General features: G+C 42.7%; 1 protein-coding gene across 1 annotated transcript in view; it reads left to right on the forward strand.

Moving 5' to 3' along the window:
• SMCHD1 (structural maintenance of chromosomes flexible hinge domain containing 1) overlaps nt 1-18,198 on the forward strand; it is a 437,194-nt gene that overhangs the window by 328,028 nt on the left and 90,968 nt on the right. Inside the window, exons 29-31 of the mRNA XM_075316053.1 lie at nt 4,346-4,503; nt 8,845-8,960; nt 14,920-14,981. Coding sequence (XP_075172168.1) covers nt 4,346-4,503; nt 8,845-8,960; nt 14,920-14,981 — 336 coding nt within the window. The remainder of the gene's footprint in view (nt 1-4,345; nt 4,504-8,844; nt 8,961-14,919; nt 14,982-18,198) is intronic.

The raw sequence follows: 18,198 nt of genomic DNA on the forward strand, positions 1-18,198 counted from the left end.
TACATGTCACTAACTGTCTCCACTGTGGTACTTGTTCTGCAGGTGAGAGTGTATACAGTTGGTACTATGCAGCAGAAATCACAGAGTGGAGACAGATAGTGACATTTAGCATCCGGTCACCTGCACAACAAGTCCCAGAGGGGAGACAGATAGTGACATGCAGCACACTATGTGTCAGAGCAGAGCATGTCACGGTCTCCACTCAGGGACTTGTTGTGCAGGTGAACGGATGATACATGTCACTAACTTGCTCCACTCAGTGACTTCTGCTGCATTGTTCCAACTGTATACACTCTCACCTGAACAAGTCTCAGAGTGGGGCAGTTATTGACATGTATCATCTGGTCACCTGCACAACAAGTCCCACAGTGGAGACAGATAGTGCCATGCATCATCCGGTCACCTGCACAACAAGTCCCAGAGTGGAGACAGATAGTGACATGCAGCACACTATGTGTCAGAGCAGAGCATGTCACTGTCTCCACTCAGGGACTTGTTGTGCAGGTGACCGGATGCTACATGTCACTGCCTCCACTCTGGGACTTGTTGTGCAGGTGACCGGATGATACATGTCACTAACTGCCCCACTCTGTGATTTCTGCTGCATAAAATAAATGAAAAATATGATATGTACTTGACTGGACTTTTTAATTATACCTGTGTATGAAAATATTAACTGTTTTAATCAATGTCAACTAAAAAAAAATATTATTAGATAAACAGATAACATTATTAACAGTTAAAGGGGTATTCCCATGTCCAAGATCCACTACTACTATGTAGTAGATGTAATAATAAGAATATTAGCAAATATATTGCATTATAAATGTAGTGTAGCTCTCGTGATAAGCCATGTCACTTACCTCATGGGCAGGGGCATTCCAACGGCCTAGGCATCAATGGCAACGAACAGTATCAACTTTCACTATATGATTGGTTGTAACCATGGATACCTTAGAGTTAATCACTTCCACATCAGGTAAGATACATGGCTAATCATGAGATGTATACTACGTTTCAAATTGCATATATTTGCTAATATTATTATTATAACACCTCATACATATTGAGATAGGATCTTGGTGATGGGAATACCCCAAAACTAAAACAGACAAAGGAAAACAGAGAAATGCTGGACAAGCCAATAGTCACTTCATTTGACTACGTACTTGTCTGTCCTCACAGCACTCACAATACACCAAGTGAGTATTTGACGTTACAGTAATGAACCTGTTATGCTACTGCAAGTCTGCTTTTTTCTAAGTTTCATCCACATTATGAATACACTATATCTGGCCACAAACTACATTTTGATAGAGCGTGGACCGCTAAAGTGAAGTGACCACCTGATTGCATGTATGCAAATTGCATATTTTTAATAACACCCTCTCCTCTCCCAACAACGGAAAATCCTCTGAGCAACCAGAGCACACAATGTGAGGATTTTTACGTCTGCAGTAACATAGTGGAACATAGTACCAGTTGACTTGGATTTCAAGACCACACAACCACTTTAACTACAAACATTAGCTAGACTAGTACTTTTACACATGCAACGTTATTACATTTTAATATCGGGTTTCATGCTCTTCAACAATTTGTTGTTTATCCGGCTTCGGGATAGAAGCAATATTTGTTGGAAAATCTGGACGTTTGGAGGTCCAGGAGGTTTGAAGTTCCTGCTTCATAATTCGAATTACATCGTCCTGGATGTCTTGTTGAAAAGCTTGTGATGTTGGGTGATATAAATATTTTACAACCCATGCTTTGCGTGCTTTGGAAAATTCCACACGGTGTCTAACACTGACAGGGGACACACACTGTTCACACACTGCGTCGTTTTATTTAAGCGGTGTTTTTGTGCGTTTTTTTGCGTCAAAAAACCCAAAAAAAAGCATACGTGGCAAACAGACGCGTTTTTACCGTGTTTGTGCGTTTTTTGCTCTGTTTTTATGCTTTTTTTTATCAGAGAAAGATTGTTGAAAGAAAAAAAAAAATAAACAAGTTCTGAAGTAATTTCCTTCTTCAATATGTTCTTCATTCTCCACTAGTGTATGCAGGAGAGCATACAGCTGCAGAACTACAGGGCTCACCATGCTCTATCCAGGACTGTATGCTGGAGAGAGAGGCAGGGGGAGCAGAACTACAAGGCTCAGCATCCTCCATTCACTAGTGTATGCATGAGAGCAGACAGCAGCTGCAGAACTACAAGGCTCAGCATCCTCCATTCACTAGTGTATGCAGGAGAGCAGACAGCAGCTGCAGAACTACAAGGCTCAGCATCCTCCATTCACTAGTGTATGCAGGAGAGCAGACAGCAGCTGCAGAACTACAAGGCTCAGCATCCTCCATTCACTAGTGTATGCAGGAGAGCAGACAGAAGCTGCAGAACTACAAGGCTCAGCATCCTCCATCCAGGACTGTATGCAGTTTTTTACCCAAAAAGAAAAAAAAAATGACATGGGCTTTGCCATATTTTTGTATGCTAGCCGGGTACAGCAGGCAGGTACGGGCTGCCCCCAACCCCCAGCTGCCTATTTGTACCCGGCTGGGAACCAAAAATATAGAGAAGCCCTTTTTTTTTTTTTAATTATTTCATGAATTTCATGAAATAATTTAAAAAAAAAAAATGACGTGAGCTTCGCCTAATTTTGGTGTCCAGCCGGGTACAACTAGGCAGCTGGGGATTGGAATCCACAGTGAAGGGTGCCCAAGCTTTCTGGGCACCCCCACTGCGAATTGCAGTCCGCAGCCACCCCAGAAAATGGCGCTTTCATAGAAGCGCCATCTTCTGGCGCTGTATCCAACTCTTCCAGCTGCCCTGATGCCGGGTGGCTAGCCGGGTAATAATGGAGTTAGGGCTAGCTGTATATTATAAGCTAGCCCTAAGCCCGAAATTCATGGTGTCACGCCAATATTAGACATGGCCACCATGAAATTCTAGTAATGATAAAAAAAAAAACACAACACACAAAAATATTTTTATTAGAAATAAAACACAACACAATTAGTGACTCCATCTTTATTGAAATAAACCCCCCTCCGCAGTAATCCTGGGTTAGGGTCCCGCGCCGTCCAATCCGGATCCAATATCATCTGATCGGTTTGCTGGAAGGCAAAGCGATCAGATGATGTGTCAGGATCAAGTGCTTGAATCACATCACACATCAGCTGATTGTATAAAAGCCGGTTATACAATCAGCTGATGCATCAGTGCAAAAAAAAAAAAAAAATACATACTCACTTATGTGCGATTGTCACTTGTGTGTGATTACCGGCAGCTCCCGCAGCGATCGATTGGACCGGAGTATGATCCTGTCCCATCGCTGCGGGAGCTGCCGGTAATCAGCTGATGAAGTCCCCTGACGGCAGGATCAGCTGATAGCCGGCCGGGCGCGAAAAAGCCGGCGAGACTACGATCAGCTGATGCGTCAGGTGACTGCATCAGGTGATCCACCGCCAGGTCCTGCAAGCTTCTTGCGTGCACTGGGGAGACTGCACACAGCCGAAGCGGCGGGACAGGGGCTGGAAGCAAGCATGGCACCCGGACCCTGCAGACAGGTGAGTATGACATACACACACACATACACACACTGTATATATACACACACACACTGTATATACGCACACACACTGTATATACACACACATACACTGTATATACGCGCACACACTGTATATATACACACTCACTCCGCGTCCTGTCACCTGTGCTGCTGGTGGGAGTATATGATCACACTGCCGACACCGCTCGCTCTCCTGACAGCTGAGCACAGCGGGCGGGTGGACAGTGTGATCACATACTTGCGTGACAGGGGGGATTTCAGTGGAGGAAACCCCCCCTGTACTCCACACTGGAGCCCATACCTCCCACAGGTGAATGCTGGTAGCGCGCGCTCTGCCTTCACCGCTCCACTGGCGTCCTCCGGATCCTCCCCTCGATGCTGGGCTGTGACGTCAGGTAGTCACCGCCCACAGCCCAGTCAATCACTGTGAGTGGCGCCGGCATCCTGTGACGTACCCGTCCAGTTTGAGAGCCCGGAAATGCCGGGACGTCAGAGGATGCCGGCGGCCACAGCTCCAGGGGGTCATGTGACTGGCACTGAGCGTGCAGGATAGCGCTGCTCAGTGCCAGAAATGGAAACAGAAGCCAATGCAGAAGCTGCAGACAATGGTAAGTGAGAATCATTGGGGAAAAAAAAAATGGGTGAACCACCCCTTTAAATCTGCAAGGTGGTATCTGGCCCCCATGGCAGTCAGGTAAACCATGGAAAGGATTCTTGTTTGAAGAAACATTTACCAGTTGTTAGTTGCAATTAGTAAAAATATGATGTTTTCATTTTAGGGGAGCATATTATTTACAGTTTAAAGCTGTGAATAACAAGACTGATCTGGAAAATTCTCCAATAAAGATTAAAGTTGTGCCAGATCCTGATAAACCAGCCACTGTTTCTGTAAAATTTGATAAAGGTGTAGATTTTACTGCTGGAGGTATTTTTCCTGGTAAGTATATCAAATCTTTATAATTTGTTTCATAAAGTAACTTATGCAGAGTAGAACTAACATATAATATACAGCATGTTATAATGCTGTATATAAGCGCCCCCTGGTGGTGGCCGCAGCTTATAGGCCCCAAATCTGGTGACCGGTTCCCCTTAATAACCGTGCAGAGGTATATGTCATATCTGTCTCACCTGAAACCCAGATGTGAATAGTATATGCGCTGATCTTGTAAAATAAAAAAACCTTCCTTTGATTTCTTTTTTTTTTTTTTTATCCTAATGGAGGGAATACTATTTATATCTTGTGAAAATAAGAATTTTTAGGTAATTCTGTAGACTTGTATTCCACAGCAAATTATATTCTGCTGCGGAAAATTGCTGGTATTCACTATTGCAAAGGGAAATAAGGTCTGCATCACAATTTACTTTAATATGTTATGGGTTTTCTAAGAATTTCTTTGTAGCATTTCTGTTTTCGGAAATATACCTCTTATTGGTGATCATAGCAATTGACAAATTCATATTGTAAGTGTTAAACTGCCTCAGCTGCATCCGTCTTTTATACTATTATAGCGCTAGTATACAGTGTCGGAAATAAGTATTTGATCCCTTGCTGATTTTGTAAGTTGGCCCACAGACAAAGACATGAACAGTCTATAATTTTAAGGGTAGGTTAGTTTTAACAGTGAGAGAATATCCAAAATAAAATCCAGGAAATCACATTGTATAAATCATATAAATGTATTTGCATTTTGCAGAGGGAAATAAGTATTTTGTCCCTCTGACAAACGACTTAATACTTTGTGGCAAAACCCTTCTTGGCAAGAGCAGCAGTCAGACATTTTTTGTAGTTGATGATGAGGTTTGCACACAGGTCAGGAGGAATTTTGGTCCACTCCTCTTTGCAGATAATCTCTAAATCATTAAGATTTTTAGGCTGTCGCTTGGCTCCCTCCATATGTTTTTATGGGATTAAAGGGGTGGTTTACCCATTTTTTATTGTCTAGTTCGATATTATATTGAGACAATGTTTCTCTCAAATACCTTGTGTTGGCAATAGTGCTTGTGAGAGGCGCTATTGCAGACCGCTGCTCCCCGTCCAGTGACGTACCCGTCAAATGCTGCACACGTCACATCCATGCAGCCGGCTACATTCTTCCAGACTCTGAGCTGTGAGCGGTGTTTCACTGCTGTCACAGCCCATCTGCTCCCCCCTCCCTCCTCCCTCCCAGCACAGCGCGCCTCCTGCTCCCCCTCCCTCCTCCCTCCTCGCAGAACGCTGCAAGCAAGAGACGCGCTGAGCTGTGAGGGAGGAGGGAGGAGGAGCAGGGAGCAGATGGGCTCAGAATGCAGCCGGCTGCACGGATGTGACGTGTACAGCACTTGACGGGTACGTCACTGGAGCAGGAACAGCGGTCTGCAATAGCGCCTCTCACAGGCACTATTGCCAACACAAGGTATTTGAGAGAAACATTGTTTCTCAATATAATATCGATCTAGACAATAAAAAATATGGGTGAACCACCCCTTTAAGGGCTGGAGACTGGCTAGGCCATTCCATGTGCTTCTTTTTAAGCCACTCCTTTGTTGCCTTGGCTGTATGTTGTGGGTCGTTGTTGTGCTGGAAGACCCAGCCACAACCTTTTTTTTAATGTCTTGTCGGAGGGAAGGAGGTTGTTACACAAGATTTTATGGTACATTGCTCCATACATTGTCCCATTGATACTGTCAAGTAGTCTTGTGCCATTAGTAGAGACACACACCCCAAAACATGCTTAACAGTGGGGACTGTGTTCTTTGTGTCATAGGCAGCATTTCTCTTCCTCCCAACACGACGAGTTGAGTTAAGGCCAAAGAGCTAAATTTTTGTCTCATCTGACCATAACACCTTCGCCCAATTACACTCAGAATCATCCAGGTGTTCATTGGCAAACTTCAGACAGGCCTGCACATGTGCCTTCTTCAGCAGTGGGACTTTGCGGGCACTGCAGGACTTTAAGCCATTACGGCGTAATGTGTTACCAATGGTTTTCATGATGACAGTGGTCCCAGCTGGCTTCTGATCATTAACAAGTTCTTCCATGTAGTTTTAGGCTGATCTCTCACCTTCTTCATGATCCTGAATACCCCACGAGGTGAGATTTTGCATGGTGTTCCAGATAGATGTCGATTGACACTCATTTTGTATTTCTTTAAGTTTTTTTACTATTGCACTAACAGTTGTCTCCGTCTCACCCAATGTCTTACTTATGGATTGGTAACCCATTCTAGCCTTGTGCAGGTCTATGATCTTGTCTTCGACATTCTTAGAAAGCTCTTTGGTCTTGCCCATGTTGTAGAGGTTAGAGTCTGACTGATTGAGTCTCTGCACAGAAGTCTTTTATACAGGTGACAATTTAAGACAGCTGTCCTTAATGCAGGTTACAAGTTGATTAGGAGTGTCTAAGTGGTCTGTAGGAGTCAAAACTCTTAATGGTTGGTAGGGGATCAAATACTTATTTCTCTCTGCAAAATGCAAATGTATATAATTTTATACAATGTAATTCTCTGGATTTTATTTTGGATATTTTATCTCACTGTTAAAATGAACCTACCCTTAAAATTAGACTGTTCATGTCTTTGTCAGTGGGAAAACTTACAAAATCAGTAAAGGAGCAAATAATTATTTCCTTCACTGTAATTTATACAATCGGTGATGTCAGTTATTTCACCTGATATCACAACTGTCTGTTTCAACAGTACTCCAGCTGTGACCTCAGGTGAACCCAGTGAACTCACCTGAGATCAACTCAATGCCGGATTACCGGCTTAGGCTATGGGATTTCTGCAACAAATTTCTGCACCAAATCTGCATCTCATGGCAGAAGAAAACCCATCAAAACCGCATTGTGTTTTTGGTGCATTTTTCTGCCAGGAGATGCAGCTTTTCTGCAACCAAATACTGAACATCCGCACATCGCCTAAGCCGATAATCTTGCATTAAGTTCACCTAAGGTCATAGCTGGGGTACCGTCGGAACAGCCAGCTGTGAACTCACGGACGTCATCACTGGTATCATTGTGAAATTGTACTGACAAGTTTCTTTTAAGAGCACCACTACAGTGTTTTGTTTTAATTTCACTGCTGGAGTGGTGTTTCTAATCTGTCACCTGCCCCCTGTCTTATACTCACTTTCTGGCATATTCATCTTCTAGCAGCGCTGCTTTGGTCGGTCTTCTGCAGTTTATGGCATGCTGGCTACTTCAGTGTTTCATTGAGCAAGCAGGAAGTCAGAAGTCAATGCAAGTTTACAAGAGCTTAATTCTGGCCTCGACCCCTTGCTCTCATAGACTTACATTGAGGACTTGTGACGTTTCGTCTGACTTCCAGCCAGTTTGACGTTGCGGTCACGACAGTGCCGCTGGATCGGAGTGACACTGAAAAAAGAAGAAGATGCCAGTGAGTATAATACTGGGGATAGGGATTTGAGGTTAAAAGCACCATTCCGGTGCTTTAAATTCTACTTTCAATAATCTCTGCATGTCCTTGGAGATGGCCAACCATTTTGCTAAGGGTACCGTCACACTTTAGCGACGCTTCAGCGATCCCACCAGCGATCTGACCTGGTCAGGATCGCTGGTGCGTCGCTACATGGTCGCTGGTGAGCTGTCAGTCAGGCAGATCTCACCTGCGACCAGTGACCAGCCACCAGCGACGCGTGGACGCGATGCAGCGCTTGGTAACTAAGGTAAATATCGAGTAACCAAGCAAAGCACTTAGCGCTGGCTCCCTGCACTCCTAGCCAGAGTACACATCGGATTAATAAGCAAACCGCTTTGCTTATTTACCCGATGTGTACTCCGGCTACGTGTGCAGGGAGCCGGCACTGGCAGCCTGAGAGCGGCGTATGCTAGTAACCAAGGTAAATATCGGGTAACCAAGCAAAGGGCTTCGCTTGGTTACCAGATATTTACCTTGGTTACAGATTACCGCAGGCTGCCAGACGCCGGCTCCCTGCACATTCAGATCGTTGCTCTCTCGCTATCAAACACAGTGATGTGTGCTTCACAGCAGGAGAGCAACGTCCAAAAAATGAACCAGCACTGTGTGTAACGAGCAGCGATTTCACAGCAGGGGCCAGATCGCTGCTCAGTGTCACAAAAATCGAGATCGCTAATGAGGTCACTCGTATGTTACAAAAACCAAGACTCAGCAGCGATCTCGCTAGCGATCTCTCTATGTGAGAAGTACCCCTAAGGGCCGATTCTCTACCCTCTGCACCCAGCAAATGTAAGGATCAGGATGAAATTTAGTCTAAACCTTTATTTATTTATTTATTTATTTATTTATTTTTTTTACTTAGACTTTGTGGTTAGTATTCTTTCTGAAGGTGGAGATGTCATCAAGAAACTGAACCCAGCTTGCAGCTCCATGAAAATGTGGAAGTCGCAAACCACTGGTGCAAAACCTCCAGCCACTGTAAGGACACACAGCTGTGTATATTATTCAATAGTAGATATAAACTATTCTTAAGAGGGTTGTCTAGTGAGTTAAAATTGTCTTGAAAATGACAGATTAGATTATTTGTCAATGACCTTAAAAGTACCTTCTATCGTTTCCAAAGCCTGCTTTTAATAACCAGAGGCTGGATGGTTCATCTCTGTTTTGACATTTACTTTTCACCCTTCCTTTTGTTTAATGATGTAGACCTGGTGACCAAAGCAGTTAAGTTTTCTTTTTTTTTTTCTTCCCAGCGTTTTAAGCTTCACTCCTTTTGGTTCTCTCGCTGACATATCATCATCATTATCAGTGCTTTTGATTATGGAAATGCTTCAATTACTCATTTGAATACAAATCTTTTGACAAGAGGGGTACAGTATACAAGAATGGGGGATTGCTACAGTGTGGTTTAGAGGAAGGAACTAAAAGCTATATGGATTTAGATGGTTTAGGCACTTCTACAATGATGTTGGAACAGTGGGATTAGATATGCAGCAAATGATTTGGGGTCTGTAAGTTAAGGCCCCGTCACACACAACAAGATCGCTAACGAGATCGTTGCTGCGTCACCGTTTCTGTGACGCAGCAGCGATCTCATTATGTGTGACACCTACCTGCGATCAGGCCCCTGCTGTGAGATCTCTAGTCATTGCTGAATGGTTGGGACCATTTTCTTCAAAGGCGATCTCCTGTTGGGCAGGACGCATCGCTGTGTTTGACGCCTACCAACGACCTCCTAACACAGTCCCAACGCCCGCCGAGATAGTTATACAGGTCGCTGATCGTTACTGCATCGTTGGTAAGATCTGACTGTGTGACATCTCACCAGCGACCTCCCAGCGACTTACCAGAGATCCTTATCAGGTCACATCGTTTATGGGATCGCTGGTAAGTCGTTAAATGTGACGGGGGGGCTTTAGAATGATACTCAAATGACTTAATAAAAAAGCAAAAAAAAAACAAACAAACAAGTACAGATCACAATGGATCAAACACACCAAAACAACCATACAACACCCAGCAGGTAGTCTTGTTAATACGTTTAAGGGTATAGCGTCTTTTATCAGTTGTGAGGCTGTGCTCACTGAAGGTATTGGGGAACTCGCTTGTCTGCTAGAATTGAGGCACACAGGAACAGTTTCTATGTAAATAGCCCGGGCCCTTTATTTAAGACACACTTTAACTGCTTTCCAGCAACGTAACAAAGCCTGCCTTCAGCTATACAGAAAACACAAATGTTATGCAGTCTGTTCCATTTTCGGTTACGCTCGCACAGCATTGGATACAACCCAGCAGTAGTATCCAAATGGAAGTATCACACTGTCCACTCACTGACCTCAGTCAGTACACAACCCCTTGTGTGAGGTTACCTTTTATGGAGCTTGAGCAGGGCTCCAATAGACACTTAGGAAGACTGCCTCACTGGGATCACACAGCAGGAACTGAGACTTGCTCTCAGACACTGACACCTCCCGCTCCTGCTTCCTAAGCCCAGAGCGACCACAGGTTCCATACACCTGGCTGCCCAGCCAGTGTCACCAGGGAAATCTGCAGCCAGCTCTCACCCACATGGCCTGCTCGCAGGGTGCCTCCATGAAGTAAACTGCTTCCAAGCACACAGAGACCATATGACCAAACAAACAGCCTCTTATATCAGACTAGACACATCCATGGGTGGAGGTATGTAAATAGCCAGAGCTGTCCAGCACTCTGGCTATTCTTAAAGGGAACCTGACCCTTAATACATTACCAAGACTTGTGGAATTACAAGCCCCATAAGTAAACATTTTCAGGTCGCAGGTTTACATCGCTGATGACCCCCTCCACTGCGATACATAGCATCCATTTACAATATAGGTGATCGCTACCTCACACAGTCCACAGCATGACCACAGCATAACTTTTTCCTACTTTTACATTAATGTGTCAAAAAAACCTCTGCCACAGAAAATAGAAACTACCTAATTAGATGACATTTTCAATGGAAACGCAAGTAGTATTTATTAAATAGAATTTGAGCTCAGCAGTAAAATGGCAGAACATATCAGATTAATACTACATTACTGTCTGTGCACGCTGTGTAAACAATACATTCCTCAAAGTTATCTGACTTTTAAGAGGGTTCATAGATATTAATCCATTATCAACATATGATGATCTTTTATGTCCTGTGCCGCCTCCGTGACTTTGATGTTGACTCAGAAACAGAGCCCGCTTGTCTGCCAGCATATGCTGAATATAATCAATGGCACTTCCTTAGGATGGTAGATAATGTGTAGATAGAGAGGGGTGCACTCTGTAGGTTCCAAGGCCAAGATGCTTAATATTGACACAAGGCACTCCCGAATTGATGCTGTGATTCTTTATTAGAGAATTTATTAGAAGAGCGGCTCTCATGCAGCGGTGCATACCGCGCTACTCACAGGCACCCTCAAGTCTTCTAATGTGCAACTGATGAAGGTCTACTGGAGACTGAAAACGTTCTTATGCACATTTATTCTGCCCTGTGTCAATATTAATGCCCGCATATGCTGGCTGTGTTATTCAGCCATCATCTATTCCTAAAAGCCGCGCTTGAAGCAGAGCTCCATAGATGACGTTTAACCTGTTAATTGCCGCTGTCAATCTGTGGCAGCAACATTTAAAGCGCATTGCTCTAACCATATATCTGTGCTCTCGTGGGGGGCACATCGGTTGCCATGACAGCCAGAGGTCTACTGAAGACCCCAATTACTGTCATCATGTGGCTGGTGTACATTGGAGACTGATTTTTGCTATATGTAGCAATACTGCGGTATTGCTGTATAGCGCACAAGCGATTGGCTGATCACAGGTTCAAGTCTTTTAAGGGAACTAACATATACAATAGAAAATAAAAATAAGTTTTAGAAAATACACTGCATTCCAAATTATTATGCAAATGCATTTATTTATCTGATTTTCCTAAATGTTTGATGCAAAAGTGTAAGATAAAGTGTAAATCAAATTTTATTGGACAAACCTCCAATTGATAACACCTTTTTTTTTTTTTTAAACTAAAAAGCTCAAAATGTACTTTTTGAAATTATTATGCACATCACAGTTTCCTAACCTTTTATATAAATAGTAAAGAAGTGAAAATAGTTATTTGTTGAATTTGCAGCATTAAGAAGTTTTTACTGAAATCAACTACTTTTCCAATCAAAAACCTCTTAACAAGCCAAGCCAAATGTTAAAATATGACCCCTTTGTTAATATCATTTTCACACTTCTTGTATCCATTGAAGCTGTGGTTTTTAGAATAGTTTCTATTTGAATTTCTTTGCAGCGTGTCAGAATAGCCTCCCAGAGCTGCTGTTTTGATGAGGACTGCCTCCCATCCTCATTGATCTTTTGCTTGACGATACTCCAAAGGCTCTCAATAGGGTTGAGATCTTTTTTTATGCCCATAGCAGCCATTAACTCAGGTATTCTTTGCAGCATGAGATGGTGCATTGTCATGCATGAAGATGATTTTGCTACCATGGAAGGAAGTGGTCAGTCAGAAATTCTACAAACTTTGCCAAGGTCATTTTCACACCTTCACTGACCATACACTGGGCATACCACCTCTTTTCCCATGATTCCGGCCCAAAACATGACACTGCCACCTCCTTGCTGACATTGCGATCTTGTTTGAACATGGTGGCAATCCATCAACCATCCACTACTACATCTATCTGGACCATCCAGTGTTGCAAGACACTCATCAGTAAAGACAGTTTTAAAATTAGTCTGTATGTATATCTGGGACAACTGCAACTGTTTCTGCTTGTGAGCCTTGTTTAGGAGTGGGCGAAAAGTAGGTTTATGCACAACTGCAAGCCTCTGGAGGATCCTCCAACTTGAGGTTTTCAGAACTCCAGAGGCACCAGCAATTTCAAATACCTGTTTACTACCTTATAGTGGTACTTTAGCAGCTGATCTCTTAGGTTATCTGCCCACAATCAAGCTTCTTGGCGTTCTGGATGCAGCGTAATTTTTCTTGTTGAGACTCTAGCGTCCTGTGCTTGAGAACACATACATTCCCACAATCAGGATTACTGTGACAGCATTTTTTCCGCGATGTTCTCCTGATCAGAACACTCGCATTTCTGCAAGAATATGCGTTTTGGATGCAGCGAAAACATTCTGCATCCAAGACACTGCTAACAGTGATTGTGGACACATACCCTAAATCCAATGAATTTGCCTGACAGAGTCTTTTCTTACTATGCCTTTATCTGCATGATCCCATCTGTGCTGTTTTGGAGTTGTTTTGCTGCCTCTGGTACTGGGTGCCTTCACTGTGTGCAAAGCATCATGAAATCTGAAGATCACCAAAGGATTTCGTGTGGCAATGTCAGAAAGCGGAGTTTGTGTCCAAGGTCATGGATCTTCCAGCAGGACAATGACCCCAAACATACTTCAAGAAGTACCCATAAATAGATGGAAACAAAGCACTGGACGCTTCTGAAGTGGCAGCAATTACTGCGGCTCTAAATCCCATTGAATACCTGTGGAGAGATCTTAAAATTGCTGTTGTGAAAAGGTGCCTTTCAAATATGAGAGACCTGGATCAGTTTGCTAAAGCAGTGGTCCAAAATTCCAGTTGAGAGGTGTGAGTAGAGCTGATCGAACCTTAGGCTCGAATTGGGGCATGGAAAATGACGTGAAAATCCCTGTGGTGAGTATCACGCTGTGCTTGTCTGTCTGATGACCCGCTTTGTCAGTGCTGGGGGCAGTGTTTGTTCATCTCAAATTTGACTTAGTCAGCATTCTAAGCTGTATTGTTCACAGAGAATAATAAAAAACACCGCCAACCCAACTCTGGAAGTGTTTTGCTTTTGGCCCATAGTTTAATTTAATTCATAGTACAAAGAAATCCAGAACTAAAAAGATGAATTTGATGATTATAGGAAGTGAATGATTGCAGTTATTTACGAAAGCATCGTCTCAGGGCACGAACTTACACAACTCAAACTCTCAAAAATTAAAATTGTTAAAGCTCTTAGAAAATAACACAAGCAAAAAAAAATTTTTTTTTTTAACTAATTACTGAATTGCCCCCCCCCATTCAAAACGAATACTATATTTTTTTATATCTACATAATCGTGCTGATGTAGAGGATCATATTTCTTGCTTATTTTTAATGTTAATTTAATTCTATATTCTTATTATAAAGTAGTCGGGGAAACGTTTCTTTAAGTGGATTTATTTACTAATGTACATGTATTTATTGTGAAAATGTTCCTCTCCCCACCCCCATCTTTCCTTTTCGTAATTAAAGATTGTAAATTGTTCTGTTAAATGTTAGTTCATTTATTATGTATGTTTGATCGTCAGCTCAAAAAGCCAAATAAAAGTTATTTATAAAACATACAAGTGGCTCCTTGGTATAAGGGGAGGAAAAACAAAAGCACTAAAACGAAAAATCGCCTGGTCAGGAAGGATTAACGCGTAACTAAACTTTGAATATGATTTTTAACCACGACTATGCCATGTCTGTATTGCACTGAATAAATCACCTGGTCACTCAGCTGGATCGCTTTCCTTCATTTCTCATTGCTGCGGCCGGGGCAGGGCCGCATCCGTGTCTGAGGTGCGGTGAGGTCAGGCGTGGGTGAGCTGGATTCCATTACAAGTATTATAAATATGCTTAACATATTGATAAACCTTTACAATTTTGCTCAGTAAGGAAAGAAAAAGAACTGGACTAAATGTGTCCTGTTATTAAGATACTTAAAAGGGGCTTTGCCAAAAATGTCTGCTACCTGCAGGGCTGATGGACGTGCATGTGTGTTCCTTTCTGTAGAAGCTTAAAAAATGCTGAGATGGCACAACCCACTGGAGAAACACTAAATTGCATTTTACCTATATCACTGGACAACTATTTTGTAACCAGTGCTTTTAATTATGCATTAATATTTATTTTCCTAGGCAACAGTGTTTAACTGCAATAAACCAAGAGATGGAGATAAAGATGGCTGCTTTTATTTCAGGTAAGGATAATGTCCTTTTTTCCCTACTTGACTTGATAAACCAGAACATTGGGTGTTTTGTACAGAACAACAGCTGATATAGATAGATAGATAGAGTTGTACTTGTCAATTTTTTAATAATCTAAAAAAAATGTATATTTCTAGTTTGTGGTTTTTTTTTTTTTTTAAACCAAAATGTTTTTATTTAAAGATTTTATACAATACATCAGAAAAAATCAGGGTCTACATAACCCCAAAATCCCCATTTCTCCCTCCCCCCCCCCCCAAGTGAAAAGAAAAAAAAAAAATCACGTATTTGACTGTTCACCACATGTGATGAATAGATGTCATAGTTCTCTTTAGACAATACAATGTCCAAAAGGTAGACGAGAGGACCAGGATCATCAACATTCTCATCCCGATTAACAACATGCATGCCAAAAGTTAGACGAAAGCAACCAATGAGTCCATAGAAGGAAATTAAAGTTCCCACATCCATACAACATTTCAGTTATTTATGCCATGGTTTAAAATAAGCCTAATCGGAACCTAAATAAATCCCTAAATGCCAGACCGGAGTCGTCTATCCACGGGACCCAGATCTTTTCAAATTTGGCCATACAATTATTTTTTTAAATATATTCCCTTCTCCAGGTTTACCATCCAATTGATCTTGTTAACAAACTCTGATGTGGTTGGAACCTGGTCTGAGATCCAATATTGTGCTATTAATTTCCTTGCCATATATAACATACGGGCAACCGCCACTTTACCCTCCTCCATCTTCAGGTCTTCGATATAACCCAGGATACATACAAAGGGGGTGAGGCTCAGATCTATGGTAAACACTATATTAATGATTGAAGTCACGCCTCTCCAAAACACCTCCAAGCTAGGGCAAGACCACAACATGTGGAGCAAGGACGCTGAGTCCACCCCACATTGTGGACAAGTGGGGTCCGGCCTCGCACCTATGTCAAATAGAAATTTTGGGTAGACTCGATGAATCACATACAGCTGAGACAATCTGTGAGCTTCCCCCAGAGACAGATCGGGTATTCTTTCCAATATTTCCGCCCATTGATTGTCCTCAATAGGACCCAGCTCCTGTTCCCATCTCCCTTTAGAGTTCCGTGAGTGATGCATTAATAACCTGTCCAGTACTTCACCATACAATACAGATATTAAACCATATGAACCATTTGAGAAAGCTATTCTCTGAATTATTCTATTGCATTGGATCACCTGGCCGGCTATACGGTCTTCAGCACGGTATGCATGTCTTAAGTGGAGGTATTTATAGAATTTGCCATTCAAAAAACCAAACTCTAATTGTAGCGTGGAGAACTCTTTAAAGCTATCCCTGTCCAGTAGCTGCGCAAGTCTGACCAACCCTCTCCCCCTCCAGCTTCCAAACCCCTCTAATTTATTTAGGTTGGGCAGCCATGGGGTATCCAAGACAGGTAAACTGCGAAGGCCCCATGATGTCCTGCATATCTTTAATTTTATCCCATAACTTATGTATCACAGAAGGGTAGGCGTAGTTTCCGAAGACGAGTGAAATCTACCTGATTCCAGAACCTCAGAGACTAGATTACTTTAAGTGTTGCTGCAATAAAGCTCTTTGCGGGCCTCCCCCCGGGTCATCCCACCCTTGGATATGTTGCATTTGGGCAGCTGCAAAGTACACCCATGGATTCGGCACTGAGAGTTCTCCATTCTGTTTGTTACTCTGTAACGTTTCTAATTTAATTCTTGGACTACGCCGTCCCCAAATCAGTTCCCTAAAAAGTGTGTTAACTTTATAGACAAAACTCTGGGGTATCCAGTGTGGAGAATTATGTAGGACGTACAACAGCTGGGGCATCCAAATCATTTTTACCAGGTTCGCCCGTCCCACCACTGACAGTGGTAGCCGGGTCCATATGTCAACTTTATCCTTAAATTTGTTAAGGATCGGGTTTAGTTTGAGTTTAGTATAATCGTTCACTCTGGCGGTAACGTTAATTCCCAAGTATTGATATTGCGAGGAGATTTGTAGTCCTGAAGAAACATATCTAGGGATATTATCCAAGCTATCTACAGTGAGTAATACAGACTTCCCTCAATTTATTGTTAGCCCGGCATATCTCCCAAACTTCTGAATCAACTCCATGGCCAATGGTAATGAGACCGATTCATCTGACAGAAAAAGGAGAGTATCATCTGCATATAGAGCCACTTTTTCCTCCCGATCCCCTCTTCTGAAACCCGCTATATTTGGATGTCTGCACAGAATCTCAGCCATGGGCTCTATAACCATTACAAACAGAAGAGGTGAGAGAGGACACTCCTGACGAGTGCCCATAGCCAAATTAAATGTTGGAGTAAGCCTGCTATTAATACGAATTCTGACAGTGGGCCCGCCGTAAAATAATTTTACCCAGGAGATAAAGTCCTCACCCAGCCCAAACTTACAAAGAACCGCCCACAGAAAGTTCCATTCAATAGAATCGAACTCTGTGGCTGCATCTAGGGAACAGATAACCCTGTCCCCCGGATTATCTACTGGAAGTTGTAAATTGAGGTGAAAACGCCTGATGTTAACCGCTGTAGATCTAGAGGGCATAAAGCCGGACTGGTCAAAATGAATCAGAGAGGAAATCACCTTGTTCAATTTGTCCCAACATGGGTGAATAGTGTTGTTGAAATCCCCCATACATAGCACCTGTACACCCGAATTCTCCTGCATAGCCTCCACCACTATCTTTATGACCCCATTATTATAGGGTGGAGGGATGTATATCCCTATTAGTAACAGCTCTTTGTTCAGAATTTTACAACGGACCCAGAGAAACCTCCCCTCCCTGTCTACTTTTGATGCAATGGGTTCAAACAGGATGGTTCTAAGATGAAAGATGTAAGATGAAAAAGTAGAATGGTAACTATAGCTAATCCATGATCTATTCAGGTATATTGTTTTTTCCACATCTAAGTGGGTTTCCTGTAGACAGACTATGGCAGGAAAATGATCCCTGACAAAATCCATAACCGCCGCCCTCATTGTGGGATCGCCCAGATCACGAACATTTCACGTTAAGATGTTAACCTTCCCCGCCATACCAGACAAGTAGAAACATTGTGCACTCCCTACGATCCCCCAATGACATCATACGCTCTTGGTCTCAGACCTAAGGACCTTAGAGGACAGGATCATGTACAGAACTACGACATTAGCAACATCATACATACTTAGTTT

Source organism: Anomaloglossus baeobatrachus, chromosome 6, assembly GCF_048569485.1.
Source record: "Anomaloglossus baeobatrachus isolate aAnoBae1 chromosome 6, aAnoBae1.hap1, whole genome shotgun sequence".
Taxonomy (NCBI): domain Eukaryota; kingdom Metazoa; phylum Chordata; class Amphibia; order Anura; family Aromobatidae; genus Anomaloglossus; species Anomaloglossus baeobatrachus.